This window comes from Lemur catta, chromosome 16 (genome assembly GCF_020740605.2).
Source record: "Lemur catta isolate mLemCat1 chromosome 16, mLemCat1.pri, whole genome shotgun sequence".
NCBI lineage: Eukaryota > Metazoa > Chordata > Mammalia > Primates > Lemuridae > Lemur > Lemur catta.
The window spans coordinates 44637676-44660901 of NC_059143.1; the positions used below are offsets into that span (position 1 = coordinate 44637676).

The window sequence follows — 23226 nt, forward strand, 5'->3', positions numbered from 1 at the left end:
GAAATTAAGTTGAATTGATAGAATTGGGTCTCTTCATAAAACCACACTGATTACTACTCAGTATCTTGGGTCTTTTTAGCTTTTAAGTAATCAATCAATTGATTTTCAGTCTCTTAACTTAAATGCTTGAAATGTATCTTGAAATATATAATTTTCAGAATGTTCTTTACTCTGAATGAGCATGCTGTTGTGCCATTTTCTAGTCTCCAGCACGTCTTCCATCTTCCAGCAACAAGAAGCAATTGCTGAGAGTCCATTCTCCTCTTAGCCAGGTCACAAAGAACAAAAATTTCTTTATTTTATCAAATCTAAGATGCCATTAATTATAAATCTCATCATTTTATGCACCATTTAAGAAAAATTCTTGCCAACTTAAATGATACAATGCTTTCTTATTTCTTGGTTTATAGTTATTTAAAGAGCTCCTACAGACACAGACAAACTTAATTCACCAGTGTCAGCTTTACTTTCTGCTGTTGTTTCCATGCCATTCTTCCTATACACCTTTTGTTTCAAGGCCAAACCATAATATAATCTTTTTGAAGACATTCTAGAAGGCAGGAAAGTTCAACACATGCAGTACCAACAATGTGAGGAACTGAACTCAAGGACAACAACATGAACGGCCTTGACCAGGTCTGGCTTGTACAGCACTAACAGCTACATCCGTCTTCTCCTATCGAGCCTACACAATTGTAAGGTGTCATCAATTGGAGAAGCAACCCCATTTCCAAATTGAAAAAATATGAATTGAGAATTATTGAAGTATGATAACATAAAATCTGTATACATTACCACTCAACCAGTACATGTTAACACTCACACTGAGAAACATTTGACGCTATTCAATGTAACAATATTTTTTGCTACCTTTGGGGTTTTAGGTTTTGCTGGGCACTGGGGAATAAAAATCTGATCAAGTTATAGCCTTTGCCCTTCAGTCTAGGGAAGAAGATCAACACAGAAAGAAATATTTGTAATACCAAATAAGAAGAGCTATAATGGAAGTATGATACTGTGCTATGAAAACAGAGGAGAAAATACTTAATTCTGCTTCATGAATAATTAAAGCTGCATTACTATTTTGTGCTATAACTTTCCTGACTCAATTTTTAAGAATATAATGGCTTTTCTTTTTTTGTGTGCTCAAATTCTAGGAAATTTCTTGAATTTGGAACTTGGGTTTTCAGACATTACTAATCTTTGATTTACCATTATGAATATAAAAATAAACAATTCTTTGGTGTTTAAAATAATAATAGCACAAACTATTCAAGGGGGAAAAACCAAACTGCTATGTCAAGTGTGGGCAATTTAAAGCATAGGATATTTAGGGCAATGTTTTCCTTCCATTTTAAAGGTGGAAGTGACGAAGACAATAATCTTAAACAGTTTAAAAGTCATTAAGTAACTTATTTAAAAAGAAATGTCAACAATTATTAAAAACTTACTCTAGTGCTTTCAACAGATGGTGCTGGAACAACTGGATACAATATGCCAAGGAAAATGAACCTTGATTATACCTCACAAAAATAAACCCAAATGGATTATATATCTAAATGTAAACAAAAGAAACTAAAGCTATAACATTTCTAAAAGGAAACATAGCAGAAAATATTTATGACTCTGATTAGACAAAGATTTATTCAATATGAAACCAGAATCCCAATCTACAAAAGAAAAAGTGATAAAACTTCATCAAAATTAAGAGTTTCTCTCTTCAAAAGACACTGTTAAGAGAATTGAAAAGACAAATCACAGATCCGGAGAAAATATCTGCAAATTTTATGTCTGACAATGGACTTGAATATAGAATAAAAAACTCTTCAAGAAGACATAAAAAGATACATCATTAGACATTAGCGAAGTGCAAATTAAAACCATAATGAGATACCACTTCACACACTCTAGGATAGATAAAATAAAAAAAAAAAACTGACAAAACCAAGTACTGACAAGGATGTGGAGAAACTAGAACTCTCATACATTCCTGGTGGGAATTTAAATGGTATTACCATTTTGAAAATTGGTTTGGAAGTTTCTTATAAAGTTAAAAATATATTGACAATCCCACTCCTGGGTATTTACCCAAGTGAAATGAAAACCTATGTTCATACATAAATCTGTAAACAAATGTTCACAGCAGGTTTATTCACAACCTTCAAAAACTGGAAACAATCTAAATATATTTCAGCTCCAACTACATAACCATGTCAGCTTAGTCCAGTCTCCTGAGCTCCCTCAGTCTCAGTTTCTTCAACTACAAAATGAGGTGTCAAATTAGGATTTAAAAGGAATCATCTATGATGAACTAAATACATATATATTGATCTGACACAGTGCCCCAAGAACCCTTGTGAGGTACTTACGATAGTTTCTTGGAAAGAATCACTACTGTCTTTGTACTCAAGAGGAATTTTTTTTTAAAGAAAGAAAACAGAAAAAGCCCAAGCCTCAGCTGCATGGATATTCTGGAACAGAACAAAAACTCATTCTTGATTGTCATGACATCTTTTCAAATGAGCAAGCGTCTCTACAGAGAAGGTGACCAACTGTCCCAGTTTGCCTGGGACAAATGGAGTTCCCAGGAAATAAAACTTTTCATTTCAGAACTGAGACAGTCCTAGGCAAAGTAGGCCCTGAACTTACGGGGTTCTCAGGACTGTCTCTAAAGACCATGCTGATTAAAAAGAATGGACACGTGAAAGCCAAGCTTGCCCAGGATAATGGCTTTCCTCATCATCACACTCGCTTTCTTAACTATGTCTGAAGTGTCTGGCATCTTCCTTATCTTCCTTACCCAAGGTATTGAAACTGACATTTAGACCAGGAACTATAGAATAAGAGAAAAATTTCCTTTTCCCCCTTTACCTCTTTTCCATCATTTTAATGAATTTGGGAATCTTCCTACCAGCCACTGATACTGGACATCCTTTTGAACCTTAACATACATGCTATAGTGGCTAATTGATTTTCCTGTCATTACTTTTCAGCCCCTGAGTTTTGAAAGCAAGAAAAGCTACACCTTAAAGGTGGAAGGAGCCAATTCTCACCTGGAGATGCGTTTTCTGAATCTGGGCCCGTTTCAGGACACGACGACGGTGCACATCAGTGTGGAAGACGTGGATGAGCCCCCTGTGTTTGAACCCGGCTTTTACTTTGTGGAGGTGCCTGAGGATGTGGCGATTGGGACAACCATACAGATCATTTCTGCCAAGGACCCAGATGTAACCAACAACTCAATCAGGTTTTCCCACAATTTCACCTTTTCTTATACCCTGGAATCTTTCTTCCCTTGTACGTAATTTTCTTGCACTTTTCCCTTTGCTTCTTCCTTCTCTATCCCATCTCTGGAGACTTTCCTCTTTAAGATTTTTCTGTTTAAATAACATGGCCTTGTCATGGTATGTAGAAATGAAGTGTCATTATGTCTACAACTGACTTGCAATTGGTTCAGTCACACGTATACACACACACACACTCCTTAGTTTTCAATCGTGGTCCTATTGACATTTGGGCTTGGATAATTCTGTGCTGTTGTGGTGGGTTGTCCTGTACACTGAACAATGTTTAGCAGCATCTCTTTTACCCACAAAATGCCAGTAGCACCCCCTGAGTGGTAACAACATAAAATGTCCCTGGATATTGTCAAATGTCCCAGGGGAAGTCATACAAAATCACCCCCAGCTGAGAATCACCAATTCAGATAAAGCTTAGTCAGATATCAAATGTTAGATATCACAGATGTCAAAATGTTACAAACTGTTGATTTTTAGTGGTGAACATACAGGTGATCATTGCACATTCTCCCAACTTCCATGAACCTTTGAAATTTTTTACTTTTAAAAATGGAGAAAATAACATTTTCCAAATACTATGGAAAGAACAGACATAGAAAATATTCCTGTTGTCAATGGCTCCAATGCCATGCAGACTGGCCAGACAGGCCTTTGTACTGCAATCCCACATATCTGTTTCTCCAAGGTATGTTTTGAAATTAAAGATTCCAACCAAGATGCTTCCCTTCAAGAAGGGAATTGCTCTTACAATCATGGCCATTTTCCATCAATTCTGGAACCAAAGTGCAAATAGCTGGTGGGCAGGTTGACACCTCAACCTTCCAGAACAACTGCCAAGCCTCTGAAGCCTGACACAAAAGACCAGGATTCCAAGGCTGTTTGAGGCCATCTGTCACGTTAATTGCTGAAAGCCACACAGTAAAATGAATCTGGGGCTTTAGTGTAGATAACACATTTTAAACACACCCCAATTTATCAAATGCCTTTTCTGTCAGCTGGCTCCTTCTCTCACCTGGTGCTATTTTGTATTTAATGAAAATGTGCTTTTATAGTTTAATAAGAATGGCTCTCTCCAGAGAATAACTGTCCTAGGGAGAAATCTGCTGCCTCTAACCCACTAGTAAACATTTCACATGTTCAGGCATTAAAATGGCTAAAATGATTTTGCTTAAATTCTGCTATTTTACTTTTCCAAGGCAACTAATCTTTATATTATGAGTTATAACAGCTTTCCAGAAGTGATATTTCAACCTTAAGCTTTGTAAATGTAAAAGAGAACAGGGAGAAATTAGTGAAACTATATTATCCCCAAAACAATCACAACAAAATTGAAGCAGATTCTACTGTAAATTTATATTTTCATAAGCTGAGAATATATGCCTTCTGATCTATATTAATTATATATCTATTAATCTATAATACTTTAATCTACTCATATCAGAGAAGATACTGTGGGGAAAATTTTACAGAGTAAAACTTTATGGGAGAAACTGTTTGAAATAAAATAAGCAAAACTTGAAAAAATCAGATCCCATTTCTAAAACCGCCAGAATATTCTATGGATACTTCCACATCTTCTTTCCAGATTCTGACCCTGGATCCCTGTGTGGTAAACACTGGAAATAGGATTCTGTTAGGAGTCGCACTACTGAATAACAAATAAGTAACCTAGACAGGCATGGTCCATCCTGCTAAAAGAATTCTATAGGTAAGGACTCCCCAGCCAGTAAATAGAAAATGATATACATAATCCATGTTTTTGCAGATACTCCATTGACAGAAGCAGTGACCCTGGAAGATTTTTCTATGTTGATATTACAACAGGTGCCCTAATGACTGCAAGACCCCTAGACCGGGAAGAATTTTCTTGGCATAATATCACTGTCCTTGCTATGGAAATGAGTAAGTAGCACAATAAATTGGTCTCCATGCAGTGACAAAATGTGTGTTGTTAAAAAGTGGAGGTTTCTAGAATTTGTAATAAAAATCATATTCTTTAAGGGAAGAAATGGTATCTATGGTTTATGCAAGTAAGGGAATGCATTCAATTCAAATATTTTTTGAGTATCTCCTGTGTACTTAGTTCTGTGCACACAAAACATGCAAAAGCAAGAAAAGATAGCATACTTACCCCAAGTAGCTATGAGGAAAAGGGAAGATTCCTGAGAAATCTATGAGGCTTTCAATATGTAATAAAATCATGAATGCATAAATAGTATAAAACATTATTATTGGATGAAAGGAAGCATTTATAACATATTACTCTTCTTACAGACACACACATCTATGTCTACAAGAATTTGAGATATCTTACAATAAAAGACATTTATTAATGTAACAAACTTATAAATGGAATGGAAAATTAATAAAGACTAGAATATATATTACAAATTTAATAAAAATTCAATTATAAACTACCACGTTCAATTGCTTTCATAATACCTGTGATGGTAAAGGTTCAGAAAAATGGTGATCTCAAAACTATTGGCAATATCTAGGCACAGCAATTCAGGAGTGCAATTTGGCAATATATATTAAGATTCCCCAAAATATTCATACTCTTTTTCTCAGGAATTCTACTGCTAGTAATTATCTTAGGGGAATAATTATAGACATCAACAAAGATTTATATACAAAAATGTCCACTGCAATGTTATTTTAAAATAGAGGGGAAAATGGCAATTACTTAAATGTCCAGTAATAGGAAATTGACTAAATAAATTGTGATACAACCTATAGTAAAACGAGAATATCATATAGACCTTGACACCTATGCTTTCAAAGCATATGCAGTGACACAGGATAATCTTGTCCTAAAATATTAAAGTTCTGAATCCAACTCTTATTTGCTTAACTGTAATGTGTGTGTGTGTGTGTGTGTGTGTGTGTGTGTGTGTGTGTGTGTAGCTCTACATTTTTGGACACATATACTGTATAATGTTACATATATAATGGATACCTCTGGTGGTAGGATTGTGGATATTTCTCCTCTCTATGTTTTTCATGAAATTTTCATTATTCCTTCTGTATACAAATACCACTGTTATAATGACAAAATAAATTTTAATTATGCTGGCACTTTCTGGTAACCAAGCAATAGAAGTACTTAGGGGGAAAATCATAGAGCATAGTTATTTTTGAGAAAGAAAGAAAAAAAAACGAACCAGAAGAACAATGCATTCTGGGATTTAGTAAAATTATTCAGCAAGAATAATTTCTGTGTCTTGTTATTTCTATTTCATCTCCTTGGGGTGGTGACAAAAACGGAAAAAGACGGGGGGACACTCCTGGGGCTGTGAAATTGTCTCGTGTGTGGCAGTGCCAAGCAAAAGACACAGACCAAAAAAACATTTCCTCATGAGTGACTAGGAGAACTTCTGCCCCAGCCAACAATATGGATTTGGTGTGTGTTTGATCCCGTAATATCCCCTTAGTCCCTAAGCAGGAATGAATGTGCAGTGTTATCTGTATTCCAGTGAGTAATTTGAAACCTTTGGAAATATAATTCAAAGAGCTGATTATTCCACAGGAATAAAGCCAAGCAGTGCCACATAGTATGCATCCAATCAGAAATGGGCTGTTTCAAAGCCTAGAATATAGAGTTGACCTGCCTTTCATTCCATAAACAGAAGTGTGAGCCAAGGGGGAGATTCAAACCTCTTTTTAAGATTCATTTTGTGACATTTTTTCCCCTCATACTCCTAATAGCAAACACACTCTCCAACACACACCTTGTTCTGCCCATGCCTCTTATGTCTGGCCACACTCTGAGTAGGCGACATATGTATCCCATACTTGTGTTACCATTTCCATGTACTTTATCCATTCCTCTAAAAACCAGACTGACCAGGTAAATACTGACTTCTAGGAAAGAGCATTCTTTTTCTGCATTACTAAACTCCTGTGTTTTGGTTTTCCTTGTGTTCTCTTTAGACAATCCCTCCCAGGTTGGAAGCGTTTCTGTCACAATCAGAGTCTTAGATGTGAATGACAATGCCCCAGAGTTTCCCAGATTCTATGAAGCTTTCGTCTGTGAGAATGCCAAAGTGGGACAGGTATAGTACCCTGCGAACGGCACACCTGGGTTACCCCGAAAAATGGAAACAACTGTTACAAATAACCAAATTCTCCATCAAATACATTTCAACTCCAGAAACTAACAGTTTACAAAGTGTTCTGTAAATTCTGTATGTCAGGTCTCAACTGCGTACTTGTTAAGACAACTATTTGGAGTCTACATTACATTTTATGATCGAAACAGTGCTTTGCAGGTGGCTCAATTCACAGAGCAGCCTGTACACACACGCTGAACTGCATAGTGCCAACTCTAATAACACACACTGGGTCCTGGAAGTGAGGGACCATGCAAATCAGGGGACAGAGAAAGAGTCTTCTCTTTTCCTGAGTATAACCCCAATTCCTAAAAGCATTTTGCAGGAGGGAAAAAATTATTTTCTGTATCTTCCCACCTCCCTTTCTTAACTTCTGGCAACAAGTACATTGTTTAGGGACTGCCTGGCCTATTTCACAATGCTTTATTACTTGGAATTACCTTTCCTCTCTCGTCACTCAAATAAGACACCCATTTTCTTAGTGCTGCTCATGTCAGGTGAATTTTAAGAGGAAAGCAAAGCTCTACTAATTTGAAATAACTGTAGTTCCATAATCTTCAGAGACACTGTATATTCTTTAAGGTATGCCTTTAAACCTAACTGAATATTTGATCAAATTCCAAGTGGTGTCATTGAGAACCATCCAGACTGCATGTGGAGGGACCATGTACGAACGCAATTGTCAGGCTGTCGCCTGGACCATGACTTGTCTATCTCCTCTACTCTGCTCCTGCTTGTGTAAGGCTCCTTCCTCCTCTGCCGGTGACCCAGAAAATTCCCTCATAGTCCTAATTTACTGCCCCGGAGTATGCCCCACGGGCCTGAGGATGCTGGTGGTGGGTCAAATGGGTCAGGATTCTTTTAGTATGGAAGTTGGGGTGATGGAAAGTGCATGTTTATAAGGCCAGGGCTCCTGCTATGGTAATTCAGGCCTCTGGCCATGATCTAGCTTGGTTTTCACTTCTCTCACTCTCCTGAAACAGCACCTCCAGCATCTTACTGCACAGAGAGACTATGTCTGCATAGAACCAAAACTTTGATTAGCTCCCTGAACTCATCAAAGATTGATTCAACACATTTTTATCATTCCACTCAGTCAAAGCAAAAAGTGACTCCCACCCCTGGGGGCGGGGAGGAAAGGTGTTCTATAGTGATTCTACCTAAAATTACCTTCTCCATCAATTCTTGAAACTTGGTGCAATGGTCTATACCCATCCTAAAATTTTTTTTTCAACAAGTCTAGGATAATTCTACTACCACATTATTGAATTTCTAGTCTAGAAGGGCCTGAAATATTATGCAGCTAATAAAAGTTACAATGCAGACTTTATAGCACAAGAAATGATCCATGTTATTATAAGAAAGGAGATATAAAAACTACATATACATGCTTGCGGTTATGTAAGGTTATGTCTGCATGTGAACAGAGATTGGGAGGGAAAAGGCAAAAACAGTATAGCTACTGTGCTAAGGTAGTTGAGTTTTAAGTGAAGGGGTTTGGGCTTTTAATAATTTTTGTTTTATAATAAGACTATATAGATTATATAGAATAAAATTTGTTTATATTATAAAATATTGGGATTATGATTAATATGTATTTTATGACAAAACAGACTAATTTGAATCTATAATACAAAGAGGGTGATAAGTAGGACAATAAATTAAACCCCCTCCCCCCAAAACGAAACACTCTCTTTCTTAAAGGGCTTCAGAATAGAAGGTGCATTCTAACAGGTGAACCACACTTTAACCACCTCTGCTATTATTTCTAAATAGATCTTTTAATGGTCTATTATACAGTGTTTTGAAGTACAGCTTATCTGTGACTTCAAGTTCAGGGCATGAGCCACAAGTCTGTCGCACCTGTCACCTATACCCCACGATACTGACAATCCTACCCTTTGACTGGGGCTCTAGGAAATGTTTTGAAGATTTTCAGAAGTACGCAGCTCAGGAGGCATGTCTGGTTTATAAAGAATCAGGCCTCCTTGTGTTTACTTGCTGAACACTGTCGTCAGCTTCATGTCTGCCAAGCCCAGATACACGCTCTTCTCTCAGGGAGCAGCTATGAAGGAAGCCCATAAAGAAATCAGATGACACACTTGGTGATGGCCAAGGCCAGAATGAAACCAACTGAGCAGAATACTGCATGACAAGTGGGGCTGAGGAAGCAATGTGACCTGCCAGGGGAATAGATAGCAGGAGAGCCGGCCAGGTTGCTCCTAGCCCAGACATACAGATCAGTGTCTTCACTCGTTCATTCTCTGAAACCCTGTAACCAACCAGCCCCGCGCCTCAGGCCCCAAGCTCACCAATATATACACAATTCACAGGTCAGATGTTCTGAAATGATTTTCCCACCTATGTTTGCCACGTTATATAGAATCGCCTACTTATAACATTCCTCAAGAAATACGTTACCTCTATATATAATGTGTGGTACTATAAGCAAGCAGAAAAGTGCAGGCTTTGTCTCCAGGTGGGGATGGGGCAGGCAGGTGACCCCAGTATGTGAGCAGCACTGGTGTGAGGCTAGGGGCTGTGGGCAAGTTTATCTCCACTACTCTACTCGCCTGACCCCTTGTCTTCTTTTTTTTTTTTTCTTTTAGAGACAGGGTCTCACTCTGTTGCCCAGACTTGAGTGCAGTGGTATGATCATAGCTCACTGAAACCTCGAACTCCTGGGCTCAAGCAATCCTCCTGCCTCAGCTTCCCAGGTAGCTGGGACTACAGGTGCATGCCACCACATCTGGCTAATTTTTTTTTTTAATTTTTTGTAGAAACAGGGTCTCGCTATGTTGCCCAGGCTGGTCTCAAACTCCTAGCCTCATGTGATCCCCAGCCTCCCAAAATGCTGGGATTATAGGCATGAGCCACCTCTCCCAGCCTACTTGCCTTTCTTGTAACACTGTTCCCCCTACTTTTAGGTTCCACAGCTGGGTTCTCTGGGAGACATACCTTGAGATGGAGTTCTAGTAAAGAAAGTGTTTATGAAGAAGAGCCCATAGGGCCAACACCTGTGGGAGGGAAGGAAGGAAAGCAGGACTGGGTAAAAGGAGAAGTCCAGCTGCAATGCAGACCTACAAACTGCCTGGGCTAACTTCACAGACAGTCTAGAATTAGAGTTTTTCCAAGCTGAGATGGGATGGCCAGGCCTGTATATTATCACATCAATCAGCCACTGGACGTGGGTTGCCCTGGAAGATGTGGTGACCGTGGGTGAGGTGGCTCTCTGCAACTGGTAATCCCTGAAGAGACTGGCAGGTGAAGGCCAGGGCAACAAGTCCTTCATTGAAGCAGGATGTGAGCAACACGGTGGCCTCTTGCAGGGAGCTTCCCCTCTGTTAATCTGCAGCATGTTGTGAGGGTTGCATTACCTCCCTTAAGGTACAGATGAAGAAATACAGACCAAGCAAGCCCCTGTGGGCCCTCAAGCTGACCTCTGATGTGCTGGTTTCTAAGCTGGCAGGATCATAGCTGGTTTTTAACAGCAGGAGTGATAAGTCTACAGAGCCAGGCCCAAGAAGGGTAGGAGTAGTGGGTGCTGTCCATTGGTAAAGGAGCAAACACATAGGAATGAGACAACCATTCAAAACCTTTTCTATACCCCCCTAGCCTGCCCACTACTGCTCCAGTCTGTTTCACATTGCTTTTTATAATAGCTTTTCCATCATGGTCTCCACAGCCTTCATGCAACTTACTCCTTTGAAACGCACTGTGCATAAGACAAAACTTGGCCAAAGAGCTCAAGAGGAAGCCACCCCACCTCCTGCTCTCCCCACCGCCCAGCTTTGCTTCCGACTCTAGGCTCTTCCATACATCCCACCTGAGGTCTTGTGCTCTATGCCTTTTCTAGCTCCCCCTCCTGCCAACAAAACGTGGCTGCCTGTGACGCCCTCCTTCATGTTTTCCCTTAACCTGACGGAGCTAATGCTGAGGTCTGGTTACTTCCCTTCTAGGTAGTGGTCATTCTTAAATAGGGGCTTCTCAAAGACAGCAATTTAACCCTGAAATGTTCACCCAGTGATGAGGTAAAGCAGATGGGTGAGAGGAGGAAAATTTGGGGTCAAGCAGGACCTTGTGGCACCCCAGTCCTTTAACTCAAAGTCTCCTATTTATACTACCTAAAAATGGCTGGCTGTGGAGTAGAAATAGAAGCTATATTGATGTCTAACATCTGAGGTATTTAGGTAACATTTATGCTATGTCTATTAACATTCAGGCCCAACAATAAACCAAAATGAAACCCTCAGTTGTGTGACAGTATGGAGACTTTCCAGGTAAGTTCCATGATGCCCTTCTCATTAGGTAAAACAACCCACCACTGGATTTCTGAGTTTGGGATTTCACTGGGCCCTGAAGCTTTCTCCTTTGGCTCCAACTCACCCAATTCCATTTCCCTCCCTCAGCTGATCCAGACAGTGAGTGCAGTGGACCAAGACGACCCACGCAATGGTCAGCATTTCTACTACAGCTTGGCCCCTGAGGCTGCTAACAATCCCAACTTCACCGTAAGGGACAACCAAGGTAATCAAGTGGACAGTTGGCTATCTCTGCTTTTCTCCAGCTTAGGCTGGCTACTTTTGGTTACTATACTGTGCAAATAGTGTCTAAGGTCACCTGCTCTTTAATAGCAGGGAGGACATTAATTTGCAGTATCTTTTAAAGTTTTGTTTCAGAACATAAAACCAAAGAGAGCCCTCTGCTGACTCTAAAAACTTTCATTCAGTCAGTTACTCAACAGATATTTACCGAGGATGTGTTCTGTGCCAGACACATTGCAAAGCACAGAGGCAAAATCCTTCATTGATTCCCAAAGATACCAGCCCTGTTTATGTGTTCTGTAACACTGGGAAGATTCTGAGAAAGATGACAGAAAGTGGCCTAGATAAAGAGAAAAACCTGAAGGAACATGTCTATGCAAGGATCAAAGTGGGAAGCAGTGAAAAGCTCTCAGAACAAAAGGGAGACAAAGCCTAAGCAACAGACATAGCAAAGGGCAAATATAGGAACACACACAGCTGTTCTGGCAATGAAACAACTTTATTACTTTATAATGGCTTAGAGAGACACATTCAGGTGAGGTTCCCTTTCCAGAAAGTGCACTACAGCTTTGCTGGAACAAAATTCTAAACCCCTCTTAGAAGGGGTTTATAGACCCAGCACACTCTTCTTTGAGCACAGATGGGAAAAGGAGAGACTTGTGTTCTTTTGCTAGATGATTGCTTCAAAGAAAGGTGAAGTAATGGAAAAAATAAGTTATTAATAAATCTGTCAAACGAACCCATTCTGTTAACTCTGCTACCAACTAACCATCTGACCTTGGAGAGGTAATCACTTCTTAGGGCTGCAGTAGCCTCATTTTCATTCCAATTCTAAAACATTGCCACTTTGCAAAAGTCTAAACAAAGGGTAACAAAAAGTCACGATTAGGCATGCCTGGTCTTAGTCTGAAATATCAATAATTTGAGATTAAAAGTATTAATTCCACTCCACATGATAGTCTTCTGCTATAAAACTTGAGAATCTCAAACCTGTCTGTTTTTTTCTACATGAAAAGCATTCTTCTAAGATATCCCATCAACCTTTTTAATATTATCATAAAATCACTATAATAATTCTAGAAGGGAGGACAGTATGAATCATAAAAACACAAATACTATAATTAAATGGCCTGAGATTTTTATTGGGTCAAAGTTTTGAACTATTCATTTATCTGCTTCATAGGGAAACCCTTCCTGCAAAAAGTAGTTTCCGTTGCTACATGGCTGATTTTGCAAAGGAAACCCTGGGGGTCGGGGGGTATGAAACACATTATATTGTTTCTTTAGATTTTCAGCTGTCACTCTAGTCCTTCACTCTGGCATTTGTCAGAATCAAAACAGAAACAATATGCAGCAAAATGCTGAAAATTTCTTAAAGATGCCTTTGGGCACCAATTCATGGAACCAATACCTTAAAAAGATGGGCCACTGGAACAGGACGAACAAAAAAAACACATGACTTATCTTTTGGAAGGTTTCCCACAAGAGAAGTCAGCACATTTTCAACAGAGAGCATGAACTCTTCATCTCCTTGTGACAATTTACTCCATGAGCATCCTTTCCTGCAGCTGATTGAAAAACTGACCAGCATCTCATGTGGTGGATCCGCTGTCAAGCACCCCTGCTCCCATGCCCAAAATATGTCCTTTTGTGAACACAACAGGGCACTATCTCAAGTAAAGCTTCTTTTACTATGTAGCCCCAAAACATTACGACAAGATTGTGTGTATATAACACTTCATTACAAAAGCATTTTCCCACGCTTTGCTTTATTTGATATTTATAATTCTCTAAGGTTTTAAGGAAGCTACTGATCCCAGTGATTCTCACTGTCCCATTTGATAGATGAGGAAAGTAAGCAAATGGCCCAAGATCAGAGAGTAGGTGTTAAAATTGGGACTAGAAGTTGGGCCCTGGGGCTGGTGGCAACCTCGGGCTCCGCCCTGCGGCCGTCCTGGCATTTAATAAAAAAAAAAAAAAGAAGAAGAAGTTGGGCCCTGTTTTAGCCACACGCACACTGTGTTTTGTGTCACCTTAAAAACAAATATTGATTCCAAATGGATTACTAAATCTTTAATTATATCACATTCAACAAAAATTTCCCAAGTGACTACTATATGTTGGTTCCCTTCCAGAAATGGACTCAGCAACACGATAGTCTGATTTTTTTTCTTTCATCTTTTTTTTTTTTTTTCTTTTTTGAGACAGGGTCTTGCTCTGTCGCCCAGGCTGGAGTGCAGTGACATGACCATAACTCACTGCAGTCCTGAATTCCTGGACTCAAGTGATCCTCCTGCCTCAGCCTTCCAAGTAGCTGGGACTACAGACACTTGACACCATGCCCGGCTAATTTTTTATTCATTTTTATGTTTTTGTAGAGACAGGATGCCCAGGCTGTTCTCAAACTACCGGCCTCAAGTGATCCTACTGCCTTGGCCTTCTGAAGTGCTGGGATTACAGGCATGAGACACTGTGCTTGGCCCATATTATTATGTTTCTTGTTCTATTATTTAAGATTAAAGAAAAAAAGGCCAAGCAGTGTGTGTTTTAGAGTCAGAGAGACCAGAGTGCAAATCCCAGTTCTGCTACTAACTAGGTTAGTGACTTGGAACAAATTACAAAATCTCTCTAGGCCTTAATTGTCTTACTGTAAAAGGGTGAGGTTATTACTATCTCACCAAATTGTGGTGAAGATTAAATGAGATACTGCATGTAAAGTGCAAGTACATGACACACGAACACTCAACAAGCTGCTACCATAAAAAGCAGGGGGAAGAGGAAAGGGAAAAGTTAATTAAGGGATAATGTGTTAGTCAGAATAGGCCAAGTTATGCTACATGAACCACCACCACCAAAATCTCAGTGGCTTAGTGCAACTAAAGTTAATTTCCTGCTCACATAATGCCCACTATGTCCAGGTGCTCCAAGACAACTGTCTACCATCTGTAGCAGCGTCCTAGGCTGCTTAGATCTCCACCTCACACAGCCACAGCAAGGCACGAGAAAACAGAGAATCATATGCCAGCTCTTGATATGCTTCTGCCTAGAAGTGACACAAATCACTATTGCTCATATTTCATCAACTAAAGCAAATCACACAGACATGCCAAAATTCAAGAGGATAGGAAAGAAAGTATAATCCTTTATTATGTGCAAGAAGGGAAGGAGAACCAGAAATATTGATGATCATCAATAATGTTTACTTTGGTTAGGCTCTCACAATTTTTTGTGAAGTCCTAGACTCTTTCCTGTGAAATATGAAACACATCCAGAGGATATTCCATGTTGGTGGTATTCATTTTGAGAGTCATTTCTTATAGGTCCTACCACATCTCTCAAATTTTTCCTCTGCTGAAAATTGTCTGAGCTTTGCAAAAATGTATCTACTTTAGAATTCAAACCCACTCCAGAAAACTTGAAAACACAGGTTAAAAAATCAAAAATCCCAGAACGTGACAGTAGGCAAATATAAATGTAAACACACATACACACATGTGCGCACATCTCAGCTTGGTAGAAACACGTCTAATAACTGGCTAATCCCCTTTAAAACTGAAGGAAAAATAACTAGTATTGCTGATCAGGAACAAATTTTCACCAAGTTCACACTAACTGCTTAAACTTAGACCACCAAGCCGGGAGAAATAACGGGGTGTGTCATATGATTAGGGGATTTCAAATAAGCTTCTGCTAAATGAGCAGGTTCTTGAGGAAGCACAGGAGGAGTTGGTAACTGCATTTCAGAGGCATAAAAGAAAATAGCAAGAGACATGAATTCTAGCCAAAGTGGCAAAAATAAGCAATCTGCCACCACAGCCGCATGGGCTCCTCGGCATTCTCTTCCCGGAGGCACAAGGCAGCACTGGGGCCTTGGCAAGCTGCTGAGCAGGAACAAACAGGGACCACAAGTCACCAGTGATTGTTCATTTCTGTCAAGCTTTCCCAGGGACATTTTTGTTAGATTTGAAGTCTGACAGTTCACCCTGGGCACTTTATGTCACAAAGGGTAAGACAGACTCTCCGGAAAAGCTTTCTCTCCTAGGCGTCAGGGTTTTGCCTAAAAGCAAGCAAAAATCTTGGTTTCTGAATCCAAATGCTGATCCAGGCAAACCTGCCTTAGCTGTAGCTGAGCACCTCCAGGGCACGTTTGACTATCCTCCTCTCTCCTTCCTATATGCTGTCCCTGCCCCCTTGCTTTCCTCAATCCAAGAAATTAATTTACCTTCCCTTTTTCAATCCTGGAACCCCTTGCTTCTTCAGATAACACTGCCCGGATTCTAACGAGGAGGTCTGGCTTCCGGCAGCAGGAGCAGAGTGTCTTTTACCTGCCCATCCTGATAGCAGACAGTGGGCAGCCAGTGCTGAGCAGCACAGGCACTCTGACCATCCAGGTGTGCAGCTGTGACGACGATGGCCACGTCATGTCCTGCAGCCCCGAGGCCTACATGCTCCCAGTCAGTTTGAGCCGGGGTGCCCTCATTGCCATCCTGGCCTGTGTCTTCGTCCTCTTGGGTGAGTAAGGGGATCCTTTCTGTTCTGTGGGGTTCTGCAAATGCTTACTTAGATAATCAGTCAGTTACCATCATAACACCTATTCAGAATTGGTGGTTTTCAAATCATGCTTACTGAAAGAGTGGTAGAGTGAAGCTGGGAAAAAGTAAAAAAAAAAAATGAAGATAGTCCCTTCCTTCAAGGCCTCTCTGACAATATCAAAGAACATATGTTTATCAATCATCTACTAAGAGCAGGAGGTCCATGCTAAGTGTTGGGATTAATAAGACAGACATGTCCCAGTCTTCATGAGTTTACCTCAACCAAGCTAGTTCACTTTGACATCACAGAACCAAAATTGTAATTTTGGACAGGATAAAGTGATCACCTCTTCTAACCCATTAATTTCAGATAAGGAGTAGCTAAATCACATAGAGGTAAGTGACAGACCCAAGGCCAATGTCAGAGGCAGAGCCAGGACTGAAATGCAGGCGGACCATACACTGGGCATCCCTGCATCCCAGCAGCACTGCTCTTCTGCTAAATGTTCATCCCCTGATTTCGGAGCTGGTAATACTGAGAAGGGAAGAGTGTCCCAGGGGGACGGGGACAGGGATAGGTGCCATTTCAAATAGCGTGGTCAGGGTAAATCCCTCAGTGATAAAGAGACCTTTGAGCAGAGATCTGAAGGAAGTGATGGTATGAGGCACATGGATTTGGGGAATACGCTGTTTAGAGGCGTTAGCACCCTCCCGGGCACTGTGGCCATCTAACAAAGGGCACTGACAAAACAGGGCCAGTTTGCCTCTGCTGCTGAAATAAAAAGATGTGATGACAGGCTAGTGGGAAAGGATTACTGGGGTAGGGGATCCTTTCTTCCTCTTCTCAAGTCACACTGCAAGGCAGCCACCCAACTCCCTTGTGCATAAGGCCATCCATGCGATTGTTTTTTAAGTCCACATTCAAAAACAAAAAAAAATCTAAACCAACTCCTGAAACCAAGAAAATATCTGTACATATATCCCTACTCTTCTTATACATTAATCCACAGCACACATATCTTGCTTGGAGAAAAGCACATTTAGTAAATAGTAATGTTATTCAATATAAAAGAAATCCCAGCTTTCTCTGACGGGGAAAAAAAAGTAAATCAATGGGTATTTGAATAAGAATAGATGTGCTGATATCCACATATACCCTTGATCCCAAGTTCACCTCTACACCAAGAGTCTGGGTCAGAATAAAGAAAAAAATCCCTACCTGTGTGAAAGGACAGCACTTGACTGACTTTCTAGCTAGGTCTGTGGAATATGCATCTCAGAACACATTTTAAAACACAGCATGTAGTTTAATTTTGTTGTTTTACTTCAGTCTTATATGAGGGGAGAAAAAGTATAACCTTTCTCAGTCCTTGGATCCCTGGAAGAGAGAGAATTGCTGTGGTTTCTAGTCCATGACTGCACTGACAAATAAAACCTCCCTACAAGTCCAACCTCCCTGCAATTCCTTGAGTGTCCATACGATGGCATTGGGAGTCCTTGAGTGCAGAACAAGACAACCTGCAAGAGGCCTTTGAAGAAACTTGCTCCTAGGAGAAATTTCCAGACTGGCTGTCTTTACTTCTATCTTTAGAAAATGTCTATGTTATAAGTTCACCCTGGCCCACAAAGACCCATCATTACAGAAATACTTATTTAAAAAGACTGGCTCAGATAGATTCTCAAGTGAGAAATGGCATGCAAGGGATAATTTATTTTATCCGTCCCAAACTCATGATGTCTTGTCTTTTGAATTGTACAGAATAAGTAAACAGTTTTCAGGAGCTAAATTGAGCAGAGCTGTCATAACAGCCTCACAGTTATAAGCACTCTTATTTCTAAGAATGCATATCCACATTAAAAACAGTCCATAAAACTGTAAGATTTCCGTTGTAGTTGTCAACAAAATACTACATTTTATGGACAATTAAATAAACACATTAATTTTGGCTTTGTGGGTTTTTTTTCCATCTCTCAAATATGTACCTAGTCCCTAGAAAATCTCATAAGCCTTATGTACTGTGGCTATGGTACCTAAAGAATAAACATCCCTAGATCTGACTGTCAGGGAAGCCGTCCAGCTGAATAGGACCATTTTTCCCAAAATCTGATTTTCAGGGCATTATACAATACTTGTTATTTAAATCAGATTACCTAAAAAATAAGACATGTCAATTTTTATTTTTCAAGAGATGAAGCAGTTCTATATAAACTGCTTAATTCTCCATGACTATAAGAATTCTCTCCAGCAGATCCTCAAAGACTTTTCCAATTTTGCTTGCTAGCATCTTCCAACACACCACCCCTACCACTTCAAGGTCACCTGTGTGAGGCCCTTCTCAGTCTGCTGAGCAGAACTCACTGGCCTTGCCTCTGTACTCTCCCGACAACACTTGTGACCCTATGATAGCCCTTATCACTGTCTGATTTGTATTAATCACCAGCATCTATAATCTCCTTAGAATGCAAGCTCATAAGAGCAGAAACCATGTCATATTCAATGTTGTTTCCCCACTGCTTAGCACAGAGCCTTAAAAATATTTGGGTTTAGTTACTGTTTACTGAATCCCACAAACACAGCATGTTCACTTAGAATCCCATTTCTCCAGCCTTTGATACCCAGTTCAAGCCCTCACTTCCTTAGAGTCCTATTAGTCTCTTTCTCTGAAATCCCCACAGTCCTTTGAGTCCATTCCTATTTTTGCACATAGAGAAAATATACAAGAGTATATCATTGGTTCCTGTGTGTGCATTTTGTCACCCAAGGTATTCAGGAAAATATTAGGTATTAATATCATTAATTGCAATCTACAAAAAATATCTATGTTCAAATTTTTTAAAAATCATTACTGTGAGTTTTATTAGTCAGTCTGTAATCTCTTACTGCACATATGACTATACTCCATTTTTTCCCCTTGGATAAACTGGGATCTTATTTTGCAGTGCTGTCAAACTGTCACTGCTCACTGGCTGTAACAAAGCACACCAGGAAAAAAATCAATAGCAGTTCTACAACTAAAACCTCAACACACTTCCTGGAAAACGTTTTCAGTCACAGAGATAAACAGCTTAATGGGATTATCTCTATCTCTCCTTTAAACCTGAGTGAACACATCCTGGAAAAAAAAATGCATTTGTTGGGATAAAATTTTATCCAAACCTGCAAGGGCACATCTAACAGTGTGGTGCTTCTCTGATAACATGGTGAATTATATAAAATGTCACTGCTTATCCTCTCTCTTCCATGAACACCATTGGGTCCAGAAAGCCAAAATCACCTCTCTAAAGGAAAGCCTTTTCTGAGGAATCTGAGGTTATTGGACCCCAGGGGTCATTTACGTTCTCTTATCTTTTGCAGGAGGTATAAAAAGACTAAAACTTTAGCTCATACTTAGTATGTGTGTCTGTGCGTATTAACATATGATTACATAGAGAGTACAATCTTATTAAGATGCTAATATAAGAAAGCAGAATTCCACCTACATAATAAGATCTCCACATTATAATAAGAGAAATGTATATTCATTATCATATAAAGAACATGATCTGGTCCTTAGCTTACCCTACCCCACAGCAGGCCACAGTGCCTTGTTAATGAGATTTTACACTGGGTGTTGGGTGTGCACATACACACTATTTCAAAACAGTAAGCTGATGTAAAGAGACTTTACATGCAACTTCTAATTGTACCACTTGCAAAAAACACAGGGCTTCACTGGTCCACGAGCTCTCAATCCGACACGGCATAAAGAGTAACAACGAGGTAGACTGAAGTTAGAACTTTCCGGGGTTTAAAATACCCAAATGCCGTCTCTGAACTCAACACTCAGTCCCCTTCCCGTATCTGTGGTCAGGCAAGAACCCTCGGTCACGGCGCACACAGCCAGGTCTGGTTAAACAGCCTGTCTTCTCGTTTCTGCCAGTGCTGGTGCTGCTCATTTTGTCCATGAGGCGGCACCGGAAACAACCGTACGTCATCGATGACGAGGAGAACATCCACGAGAACATCGTCCGCTACGACGACGAAGGCGGTGGCGAGGAGGACACCGAGGCCTTCGACATCGCGGCCATGTGGAACCCCCGCGAGGCGCAGGCAGGAGCGGCCGCCCGGACGCGGCAGGACATGCTGCCGGAGATCGAGAGCCTCTCCCGCTACGTGCCGCAGACGTGCGCCGCGCACGGCACCGTCCACAGCTACGTGCTGGCCAAGCTCTACGAGGCCGACATGGACCTGTGGGCCCCGCCCTTCGACTCCCTCCAGACATACATGTTCGAGGGGGACGGCTCTGTGGCCGGGTCGCTGAGCTCGCTGCAGTCGGCCACGTCGGACTCCGAGCAGAGCTTCGACTTCCTCACGGACTGGGGGCCGCGCTTCCGGAAGTTGGCCGAGCTCTACGGGGCGGCGGAGGGCCCGGGGCCCCTGTGGTGACGGAAGCCGGGAGGCAGGCGCGCGTCCAAATCCAGACGCTCTCCGCCCGCGGGTGCTTCGCGGACGGGCCGCGGCCGCCCACAAGGGCCATACTGTGCTGGAGAGGGAGCGTGGGGCTGAGCGGGCCGAACGGAGCGCTCTCTGGATCAGCTTTACTTGGTTAGATTAAGTTAAATAATCAAAAGGAAATCCAGGAAGAGGAGGGCAGAATCTCCAATTACCTTTTTTTTTTCTTTTCTTTATAATTTTCCTGAATCATATTCAAAGGCTTGGAGGCAAGCTTGTCTTTTCCTTGTCATTTGCCAGAGTCTTTGGCACCTGGCCACCGCAAAAGGCTCTGGTCTTGGATATAGAGGTGGCGGTTGAAAGCAGAAGGTGCTCCTCTGGTATCCGTTTTTCTTGTATTTTAGTCTCCATTTCATAGTTTTGCTGGCTCATCAAACCAACCACAGAAACCAACCCACACATGAGAACACAGAAAAATTGTTCCTCCCTGAAATTAACCTTCTTGTCCTGGGATGGATGGAATGGCTTTTAACCCTTTTGAGACAAGGTTAAGACTGAATCGGCCTTGCATGGGGGATGGGTGGGAGGGTGGGAGAAGGAAGAGACATTGACTTTGTGCTCAAGTTTAATGGCTGAATCAAGAGTTGCTGGCGTTACAGCTAAGCCAACACCACCAAGTTAGAGTGCTCGTGTTCTCCTCTCAGCTCTTTGACTGTGCCCCTGCAAAAATTGTTCAGAATGAAAGCAGAAAATCTGCCTCTTTTGCACTGTAGATGTCTCTTCCATGTGCCAAATGTGGAGATTAGATGCTACAAACGAAAGCCAAATAAAAAGAAGTATCTGATAAAAGCATGGGTTAGAGGGCTTTCCTAATCTGTGTGAGGTCAATCCAAGGGATGTTTACATACTGTAGATAACCTACTTGAACAAAAATCAGTATTATAGAGAATAAATGGATGTAAGAAAATTACATGTATAAGTTTTGTATATTTGTTAATAATTTTGGTAATAAATATGATGTACTGCATCTCAGTACCTTAGCACTTCTTTTAATAAAACTTAAATAGAAGGGAAAGTGTATTCCACATTTGTTTAATGGCCGAGCAGGTAGAAGATGACTTCGTAATCCTGATCTAACCTCAGATTCCTGGGGCTGGGGCTGATTCATAAGGCAAAAGCAATGGCAAAGAAATGTGAGGGTGTGCTTTCTATTTCAGTTCTCTGACCAAATGAACATTATGGTTCAAATTGTTAAGCTTTTAGTGAACACTCTTTATTCACTCACCTCTGAAAAGACCAAAGGATGGCTTGGTCATGTCAATGATACAATGGTAAATTTAGCCCATATTTTTAATTTTATGAGAGGGTGTTACACATAGCCTCCAAGGATACAGGCTAGTGGGCTACTTACATCTATTTTATTGGCAAATCAAATATGTTCCACTCATCAACCCTAGGTGAGTTCACAGAAGATTGAGACCATATTTTATTCCTCTTTCCTTTTCCTACAGTAGCTAACGTAGTTCTTTGCATACAGTAGGTGCTTAATAAGTGCTTAGTGCTTCCATGATGGAAGAGATCTCTTTCTTTGACATTCTATTACTAAAGAATATTTTATATAATCATCCTCACAGTTGAGGACAAATTGTGAACAAAATACTTTTCTAAGAGCCTTGGTGATAGCAACAGTTCTCAAATTTGAATATGTATCAGAATTACCTAATTTGGTAAACTCTCTCACCCTCAGAATTTCTGATTCAATAAATCAGAGGCAATTGGCATTTCTAACACATTTGTGGGTAATGCTGATCCTGCTCGTCCAGGGACCACATTTTGAGAACCTCTATAGTTGCTCACTCTTGAACATATGAAGATTAGGTTATCAGCCCACTTGCATTGCATCTCATCCATCAGCAGAGTGATGTTTTGTATCTTTTCTTTCAATAACAAGGACAGTTTGACAGAAATGTATGAGAAAACTGATGAGGGTCTAGGAGCCAGCAAGATGTGCTTTTGTGCATATTACGTGGTACACTAACAGCCAGGCAAATGCTCATCTTCTATCTTCAACATACTAACCCTTCCTTCCCATGAAAAGCAGGCAGCTCTCACACATCCTGTTTAAGGATAGGGCATAACGTAAAAATAAATAAAGCAAAAGAAAAAGCATGAGCCCAAACTACGCTCTACAACATTCCAATTATATGAATGTGAGCAAATTAACCTCTATAACATGCTTCCTTTCTACCACAAGCCCTGAGGGTAATTTTGTGACTACTTCACTATGTGTTGCTTATGTTACAACTG

At 40.6% G+C, this 23226-nt stretch overlaps 1 protein-coding gene across 1 annotated transcript in view; it reads left to right on the forward strand.

Moving 5' to 3' along the window:
* CDH20 (cadherin 20) overlaps window positions 1-21988 on the forward strand; it is a 177570-nt gene extending 155582 nt beyond the window's left edge. Inside the window, exons 7-12 of the mRNA XM_045527604.1 lie at window positions 2994-3247; window positions 5065-5201; window positions 7233-7354; window positions 11821-11938; window positions 16216-16467; window positions 20408-21988. Coding sequence (XP_045383560.1) covers window positions 2994-3247; window positions 5065-5201; window positions 7233-7354; window positions 11821-11938; window positions 16216-16467; window positions 20408-20913 — 1389 coding nt within the window. The 3' untranslated portion in view covers window positions 20914-21988. The remainder of the gene's footprint in view (window positions 1-2993; window positions 3248-5064; window positions 5202-7232; window positions 7355-11820; window positions 11939-16215; window positions 16468-20407) is intronic.
* Window positions 21989-23226: the final 1238 nt, after the last annotated feature.